The sequence below is a fragment of the Galeopterus variegatus genome, unplaced genomic scaffold (assembly GCF_000696425.1).
Source record: "Galeopterus variegatus unplaced genomic scaffold, G_variegatus-3.0.2 Scaffold147, whole genome shotgun sequence".
Taxonomy (NCBI): Eukaryota; Metazoa; Chordata; class Mammalia; order Dermoptera; family Cynocephalidae; genus Galeopterus; species Galeopterus variegatus.
Genome location: NW_007726258.1, coordinates 306,631 through 316,184, shown reverse-complemented (window position 1 = coordinate 316,184; position 9,554 = coordinate 306,631). Strand labels below are relative to the sequence as shown.

General features: G+C 41.1%; 1 protein-coding gene across 1 annotated transcript in view; it reads left to right on the top strand.

Moving 5' to 3' along the window:
- The window catches only part of DNAH10 (dynein, axonemal, heavy chain 10), a 150,365-nt gene that overhangs the window by 74,324 nt on the left and 66,487 nt on the right, over positions 1 to 9,554 (top strand). The window contains exons 32-37 of the mRNA XM_008591330.1: positions 1,066 to 1,200; positions 1,840 to 1,992; positions 3,992 to 4,180; positions 5,523 to 5,669; positions 6,774 to 6,965; positions 8,583 to 8,701. Coding sequence (XP_008589552.1) covers positions 1,066 to 1,200; positions 1,840 to 1,992; positions 3,992 to 4,180; positions 5,523 to 5,669; positions 6,774 to 6,965; positions 8,583 to 8,701 — 935 coding nt within the window. The remainder of the gene's footprint in view (positions 1 to 1,065; positions 1,201 to 1,839; positions 1,993 to 3,991; positions 4,181 to 5,522; positions 5,670 to 6,773; positions 6,966 to 8,582; positions 8,702 to 9,554) is intronic.

The window sequence follows — 9,554 nt, the reverse complement described above, 5'->3', positions numbered from 1 at the left end:
ATATATATATATATATATATATATATATGAAGAGATTGATTATAAGCTTAGTGACTCGTGCTGTTATAGAGGCTGACGATCTGCTGTCTGCAAGCTGGAGAACCTGGAAAGCCAGGGGTGTTGCTCAAAGGCCTAGGAGCTGGGGAGCCAATGGCATAGATTCCAGTCTGGGTCTAAAGACCGGAGAACAGCAGTGCTGAGGGCCAGAGAAAACCGATGTCCCAGTACACCTGTCAGGCAGTTAATCCAACCTTCCTGCACCTTTTCATTTTTTTTTTTCTTTTTTAGTTAATAGTATTTTATTTTAATTAATAGTAGTTTATTTTTATTTATTTATTATCTATTTATTTATTTATTATTTTAATTTATCAACATACAATGCAGTTGATTTTTGTGTCCCTTTACTGGTTCCACCTTTTCATTCTATTCAGGCCCTCAATGGACTGGACAGTGCCCACTTGCACAGGGAGGGCCATCTGCTTGACTCAGTCCATCGACTCAAATACTAGTCTCTTCCAGAAACACCCACACAGACATACCCAGAAATAATGCTTAACCAGCTATCTGGCCATCTTAAAATTAACCATCACATTGTTCATATATAACTGACCCTTGAACAACATGGAGGTTAGGGGCGCCAACCCCACTGTGTAGTTGAAAATCCATGTGTAACTTTTGACTCCCCGCAAATTAACTACTAATAGCCTACTGTTGATTGGAAACCTTACCAATAACACAGACAGTTGGTTAATACATATTATGTATATTATATGTAGTATATACTGTATTCTTAACAATACATAAGCTAGAGAAAAGAAAATGTTATTAAGAAAATCATAAAAAAGAGAAAATACATCTACAGTATTGTATGGATATTTGTTGAAAAAAATCCACGTACACGTGTAACTGCACAGTTCAAAGCCATTTTGTTCAAGGGTCAATTGTGTGTGTGTATACGTGTGTGTATGTATATATTCTGCATATATTGTCACAGTGGTGAATTTGGAAATGACACCTGTTTGCATCTGTGAATCAGAAAACATATGTTTTGCAATTTGCTTATAGGCACTGTCCATGTATCTGGGCGGGGCCCCTGCTGGCCCAGCAGGTACCGGCAAAACCGAGACCACCAAGGACCTCGCGAAAGCCTTGGGCTTGCTCTGTGTCGTAACCAACTGTGGTGAAGGCATGGATTACAAAGTAAGGCCTTGCTGTCACTTTTGGTACTATCTTATTAGGTAGAGAGCTTAAAGTAGGACATAGCAGGAAAGTGTTTCACCTCAAAGTGTTCCATGAAATGGCATGGTGACAGCTGGAAGAATGTAGTAGAAAACCTTTCACCCCTGCAGTCTCAGAACTTAAATGTGTCTGCTTAAGGATTCTGTTTTTGTTAACAGCATGTAGGGTAGGAATCCCAAACTTACATGTGTGGCACGGTCAGGTAGATAATGTAAATGAATAAAGCAGCAAGAGAGACAATAGAGAGTGGTGGAGACTGTGGCCAACTGGAGAACAATGCTCTGCCTAAAGAGAGTGCTCTGCTCAGCTTTGGTTAATTATCACCACTTGGGAAATTGAACCCAGTGTTGCCAGATTTTCCAGTATTTCAAGAGATGTCAGAAATCTGGAGTTTTACACAAAAATCTGAGTGGGAGCTGGTTCGTAAGAGGCCTTGGGAGTCTTGCTAGAAAGATCGGTTAGGGAAGTGGCTGCCCGCTGCTTCTCTGCCAATCTGATTATCTCATTGTTTGCTCTAATTTAGAAAATGTATCCATGAATGTGTTGCTTACAGTTTTAAAGATGAAGATTGCCCTTGTCCTGACATTTCTTTCATTCTAGGCTGTTGGGAAGATTTTCTCTGGCCTCGCCCAGTGTGGAGCTTGGGGCTGCTTTGATGAGTTTAATCGAATTGATGCCTCTGTGCTGTCAGTGATCTCGTCTCAGATTCAGACGATTCGAAATGCTCTGATCCATCAGTTAACCACGTTCCAGGTGAGGATACGTGTGAGGCCCGCCTGGGTCATGTCCCCAGGATGGAAATGCTGTAAAACCTTCGAAACATCAGATAGTGGGAGTTATCTTCAGACCAGGCTTCCTACAGATGAAGAGTTGATGGATTTTTCTTTTCCATTTGAGACAGTTGGATTTCTCAAAATTATCATCATCTTTGATGATTAAGGATTGTAATATTCCAAGAACTTCAAGCTAATTCCAGACATATAACTAATAGTTATAGATGGGTAGGACTGTGTTCTCAAATAAGTGATGTGCATGGCCCCCTTTAAAGGAAAAACAATATTTTTGGTGACTTCCCAAGTTTGAGAAAACGTGACTTAAAAAGTTAACATTCCATTTAGTCAAATTATCACAGTGAACAATAAATTTTACCTTCATATCTTGTAAAGTTATGGCATTATAACAAGCAGGATTTTTAAGGTTGTTTATCAAAGTGAGAAGGCAAAATTTAAAAAAAATTTGATAATGCACCAATCTCTCCCTGTCCAAGAATACATCTGCAGACTCGAGTTTGAAAAGTCTGTATTAAATTGTATTGTATTAAGCTGGATCAGAATTTGGAGAAACACGATCTGATTATACAATTTAGGTAGCCCAGAAACAGGTTCTATGACAACATAGGATGAGAGCAGCCAATACAGGGGCCCTTTGTGGTCCCAACATGCTCCACTTCTCCTCCTGCCACTGTCCTCACCCTTGCTTGCCCTGCATTCTTGTCCCCTCATGCCACTTGCTCCACAGACACACCATGCCCTGCAACACCATGTATGTTCCCATCTGTCTGGAATTGTCCTTTCTTTCCCTTCATCTGAAAACTCCTATGCATCCTCCAAGGCCCTACCGAGCCCCATTGGGAGGTTTAGGATCAAAATTTGGCTTGAGCTGGTGCCCTGGGATCCCACCTGCTTTCTGTCCAGACCTCGGGGGGGCTCACTGTCAAGAGATTATGTAAATTGGATACCATGAAATATTTTCAGGATTCCAGTAAAGTTCTGGATAGGTTTCCTATAAATTTGTTCTTAAATATTTTAGGGCTGAGTTGACTGCTCTTGTGGGAGGTGTTAGGAGCAGGCCTGTCAGTCTTCCCCGGAGGATGATCTGGACCTCACATGGGATGCTGGGGAGTGGTGAGGATGGTCTCGGTGTGGGCTGGGCAGACAAGTCCGTGGCCTTGTTTTTTGGGAAGCATCGGCTATCTGCTGGGCTGCCCTCTTGTCATTGATGCAGCCTGTGCCTCATAAAAGTAAATATTTCTGTCCTTTATCTGGTGGACAGTCACAAGAAATAACATAGTTAAAAATCTCAGTGGAGAGGAAAATTCACCAAGAGACCATTGGGACTCAACCTTAGAAAAAAGAGTCTAAGAAGGCACAGGCTTCTGCAGTTCACTGGTGTCTGGGGCAACTGGAGGGACAAGAACTGGTTTCTTGGAAGATACTGTGATAGAATTCTTTAGGAAGAGTTGACTGCATGAGGCCCAGGCACGCAGGCTGGGGTGGAGATGGGAGTGGGGAAAGGCGTGACAGGTAAGAGGAATGGAAACCGGTGTTGTGCTATGTGTCAGGCTGGGTTCTTGCATATATTATCTCATTCAATCACCACAACCACGCTATGAGGTAGGTTGCATCCCTGTTTTGCAGAAAAGAAAACTGAGATTCAGAAAGGTTAAGTGACCTGTTCAGGGTCACACAGCACCTCGAATCAGCCTCAGGCTGTGCACTTTCTCATCCTCAGTCACTTCTTCAATGGAGAGACCCTTGGCTCACATCAGAGTTTGGGGGTCGGCCGAGGCTTGCCCTCCCTGGAACTGTTGGGCCTTAAGCAAGGTGCTCTCCATTAACTCCCCAACAGGGAAAGGAGACAAATGGTGGTGTCTGCCTCATACCATGAGAATAAGTCACCACATGGCTCACCCAAGGCCTCCTTTCCTGGGCGGGCTGCATAACTCCTTCCTTTCTCCCCTGTTGTCCTCTAGTTCGAAGGGCAGGAGATTTCCTTGGACTCACGAATGGGCATCTTCATCACCATGAACCCTGGCTACGCCGGCCGCACGGAACTGCCTGAGTCAGTGAAGGCCCTGTTCAGGCCCGTGGTCGTGATTGTGCCCGACCTGCAGCAGATCTGCGAGATCATGCTCTTCTCCGAGGGCTTCCTGTGGGCCAAGGTGGGGCCTCATCAGCGCCCAGCCAGGCATTGTGAAACTCTCCCATGTCTGTGTCCAGACTGGGGAGTCAGGATGTGGTAGCTCTCTGTGGCTCTTTAGGTTTCTTGACTTTGTCTCTCTCTTGCCTACCCCCACTCTGTTTTAATGATAACTTTTAATTTTGGAATAAACTCACAAGAGGTTGCAACAGTAGTAACCCAGAGTTCCCATGTACCCATTCCCCCACGATAATGTCTTCCACATCCAGTCCATTGTCAAGACCAGGAAACTGCCGTGGGTGCAATGCTGTTAACTCAGGTACGGACTTTATTTGAATTTCACCAGGTTTTGCATTCTCTCTCTCTCTCTCTCTCTCCCCACTCCTCCTGTGTGTGTAGTTTTATGACCCTTTCTCACATGTGTGGACTGGAGTGACCATCACCGCAATCAGGGCATGAAACTTGTTCCAGCACCACAAAAAAACTCCCTCGTGTTACCCCTAATAGTCACAACTTCCAACCCTAACCCCCATCTGTTTCCCAGTCACACGTAATTGCACCACTTCTAGAATGTTCTACACCTGGAATTGTACAGCATGCAACCCTTTGAGATGGGCTTTTTCACTTAGAATCATGCACTTAAGAATATATGGGTATAAAAATATGCATATAGATAACTTTTATCCTCTTTAAAAATGTCGACAAAAAAGTATGCACATAGATATTTCCAGAAGGTTCTAGAAAAGGTACAAAATAAAGAAAGCTTTTAACATGAAGGGTTGTTACATTGCTTTTCTGCAACATGCATATGTATGTGTATGTGTGTGTGTGTATATATATATATATATATATTTTTTTTTTTTTGAAAGCTCTTGTTCCTACTATGTTGTCAGGATTTTGAGTTAGCGGGATGAGATCTCTTGTTCTTTTCATGACCAAAATTCCCACACCAGCATTAGGGACCAGTAGGGCTTTGAACACTTGATGTAGACTAGGTGACTGACTTGTCCTCAAAAATGATTACAGCTTAAATTATAGGTTTAGGTTCCAAATAAACAAGATGCATCTTTTTGAAGTGTGATTACTACAATGGATTTTGTTCTTCAAATTAAGGCAGATGAGATTTCCCCCAGCTTTTTAAGAGAGTCATTCAATTTCGGTAAGACAGGTGTTCTTTTAAATTAGTTCTCAACTTGCCATAAGTAAAAACGTAGGACCCACCCTGGCATTTCTGAGAGTTACAGATGAGATTTGTTTATTTATGGAGTTGTGTTGGAACATCTGTGTCCATTTTCTTGCTTTTGTATAATAATGTTCTATTGATTTCACATCATTTTTTTTCCCCATTATTTTCTATCAAAAAGACTCTGGCCAAAAAGATGACTGTTCTGTATAAGCTGGCCCGGGAGCAGCTCTCCAAGCAGCATCATTATGATTTTGGACTCAGAGCCCTGAAATCCGTGCTGGTGATGGCCGGTGAGCTGAAGAGAGGCTCTGCCGATCTTAGGGAGGTAGGGACCCTGGGGCGTCCTTTGACTTCATTTGGTTCATGTGCACTTAATAAATGCTGAGATGGAGGGGATGGGTACAGTACAGTGCTCAACTGAAGGTTTTAAATCTTGGCTGTCACTTCCTTTAGATATCTGGCCTTACTTTGGTCTCTTACCCATTATATTGTTTTCTTCTAATTAGACTTCTTACCTTAAGGTCCAGTCCGATGTCCTCACTCCAGCACCAACACATATGGTGCTTCAGTAGTAATGATCAGTCTGTAATCTCAGGATGGTGGGGCTGAGGGAGGGGTGGGGACGGACAAGATTCCCATGAAAGCACAAATGTGAATTTTTATTTTCTCTTTGCAACGAAAGTTGAGAGAACTAATTCTGTTTCTTTTACATGAGACTGACTTACCCCAAAGTGTAGGTTCAGTTCGGTCAATCCCATTCTGTGGCAACAAGCTCTCGTGTTTCTCTGGATACTATACTTGAACTTTAAAAAAATTTTTTTATTTTTTGACCAGTAAGGGGATTGCAACCCTCGGCATGGTGTGGTCTGCACCATGCTCAGCCAGTGAGCGCACCGGCCATCCCTATATAGGATCTGAACCCGCGGCCTCGGTGCTGCCAGCGCCACACTCTCCCGAGTGAGCCACAGGGCTGGCCCTAGATACTATACTTGAAAGAGACTATATGTGCAGTGTTTGATTTAATTTAACTTTTATTTTTATATAAAATTTTATAATTTCTGTTTTGCTTTTATATATTTCATTTTAGATTCTATTTTCATTTAAAATTTTGGAATTCTGAAAAATGAAATATGAAATTTTGCATCTTAAAATAAAATATGTATTTCACTTTAACATAAATTTATATAAAATTTTCATATAACATTTTAATATGGAAATTTAATATAAGATATAAAATATGTAATTTTAATGTATTATTTATATTTATATATTAAGAAAAAAATTAAAAACATATTAAAAATATAAAAAATTTGAGAATGTATAAAAATTTTATGGAAAATTTCATTTTATATCTCACAAGAGGGTTTCCAGACTTGCACTCGGTTCCTTCAGAAATCTCTTGGAAACCTGTGTGTTTTGTTTCATCCAGGATGTGGTACTGATGCGGGCCCTGCGAGACATGAACCTGCCCAAGTTTGTGTTTGAAGATGTCCCTCTTTTCCTCGGTTTGATTTCCGATCTGTTTCCTGGACTAGACTGCCCCCGTGTGCGCTACCCTGATTTCAACGATGCGGTGGAGCAGGTGCTGGAGGAGAACGGCTATGTCATTTTACCAGTCCAGGTGCGCAGTGCTGGACCTGGGCCCTCCCTGTGACTTTGGGGTCCTTTCAATTGCTTTTTTGTTTGTTTGTTTTTTTGCAGCTCTTTGAAAAAATTATGGCAAAATATGTATAACATAAATTTTACCATTTTAACCATTTTTCCCATTATTTAAATTATGATAAAATATACATAACATCTTAGTGTTTTTAGGTGTACAGTTTGGTGGCTTTAAGGACATTGCCATTGTTCTGCAGCCATCACCACTATCCATCTCCAGAACTTTTTCATCTTGTAAAACTGAAACTCCATACCTTTTAAACAGCTTTTAAACCCTTTCTCCCCTCTCCCCAGACCCTGGCACCCACCATTCTACTTATTGTCTCCAGATACCTCATATAAGTGAAATCATACAGTATTTGTCTTTTTGCATCTTTTTCACTTACCATAACGTCTTCAAGGTTCATCCATGTTGTGGCACGTGTGAGAATTTCCTTCCTTTGTAAAGCTGAATAATATTTTGTTGTATGGATATACCACCCTCCAATTGTTTTTGGCACAATGTGATCATATGACTTAATTATCTTGTTTTGGGGCCCAACCATTTAATGTTCTTTCTCTACCCCACCTTTTATTTTTTCAGAGTCACACTTACAAAAAAAATTACATTAAATTTTGCTGGGGTGGGAATTTGATGATCTGAAGCCTGTAAGGTTGTATATTTTGTCATTAAGGCAAACTTACTGGCAGAGTGTTCTGCTGAGAGTATAAGTGTCCAAAGCTGCAGGATCAGGTTGGCTGCCTCTGGTTGGGCTGACTGGGGGCATCAGGCTACCCTGAGGCCTCAGTCCTGGGTAGCAGGCACCAGCCACAGACAATAGCTCTTTGTGTCTGTCCTGGCCTTGACTTTTTCTTTGGAGATGGTTGTTTAAAAAGATGTGTTTCCCAGCAGGAATGTAAAATGGTGCAGCCGCTTTGGAAAACAGTCTGGCAGATCCTCAACAAGTTCAACGTAGAGTTGCCATATGACCCATCAATTCCATCCCTTGGTATCTACCCAAGAGAAGTGAGAACATATGTCCACTCAGAAACTTGTTCATCAATGTCATAGCAGCATTATTCACAATAGCCAAAAGGTGGAAACAACCCAAGTGTCCAGCAGCTCATGGGTAGATGAAAAAAATGTGGTCTTTCTACACCCTGGATTATTATTTGGCCATAAAAAGGAATGAAGCACTGACATGCCACAACGAGGATGACCTTGAAAACGTCCTGCTAAGCAAAAGAAGCCAAACACAAAAGATCACATATTGGATGATTTCATTTATATGAAATGTCCACAATGGGCAAATCCATAGAGACAGAAAGTAGATTAGGAGTTGTCAGGGGCTGGGGAAAAATGGGATTGGGAGGGATGACTAATGGGTACAGGGTTTTTGTGGGGAGCATGATAAAACTGTTCTCAAATTGATGGTGGTGATGTTTGCATATCTCTATGAATATTACTAAAAACCATTCAATTGTACACTTTAAATAGGTGAACTGTATGGTATGTGAATTATATCTCAACAAAACTATCTTCTTTTTTTTTTTTAAATAAAGATGTGTTTTAACCAAGCTGCCAATGTTTGTCCTGCAGGTGGATAAAGTGGTGCAAATGTTCGAAACCATGTTAACCCGCCACACGACAATGGTGGTGGGGCCCACGGGAGGGGGCAAGTCCGTGGTCATTAACACTCTGTGTCAGGCCCAGTCCAAGTGAGTATGACCTCCGTGGGGAGGGCCCAGTTGCCAGGGTGGTTTTGTGGTAGATGTTTGGTGGCAATATTTCCTAGTCCCACTTTACTCTCTGATTTCCTAGGAGAGTAAAAGGGTCCTAAACACTCCTTTGAACTGAAAGTGTCTTCACTTGCTTCATTGCTGACTTAATTAACATGATTTAGAATGCAAAATAGCGACCCTGTTGTGTGTCCTACAGTGAATAGGTTTATTTGTGAAATGAGAAGGATGTTATAAGGGTATTTTGAAAATTAAGTCATATTTTCTTGGTGTTCAGATTGCACCTTTAAAGTGACTCAGGACCCACCATTATGCAGCACTGCTGTGGTATCGGAGTGGCCAGAAAAAGAGTGTCACCTCCCCAGAGCCTTATCACCAGCCTTGCAGGAGTAATTCTGCTTGAAGGAAAGAGTGATCTCACACTTGTGCATAGAATATAACAGAGGCCTGTAGTGAATTGACAGCCTTACATTGAAAGTAGCTTTTCTGATTTCTTGCTTCTCTCCTAAGCAATATATAGATTCCAGAAAGACTTCAATGTATGCTAATATTCCAGCAAAAATCTAAATGAAGCCTTATATACTTTGTGACTTTAACATTTCTAGATAGCTTATAAAATCTAATAAATGGCTGTCCTTTCTTATTATTATTTCTTCATATGTTTTATATGAGAAAACCAGTTGACAGTGACTTACTGATTCTAAATGGACTATGCTGTAGTCATCTATATTTAATTATTTAGTTAATTCATTGTTAGATAATTTATAGAACTGTCACATACATATGTGTGTGTAATATAATATGTATATTATTATTTATTTGTTAGTTATGA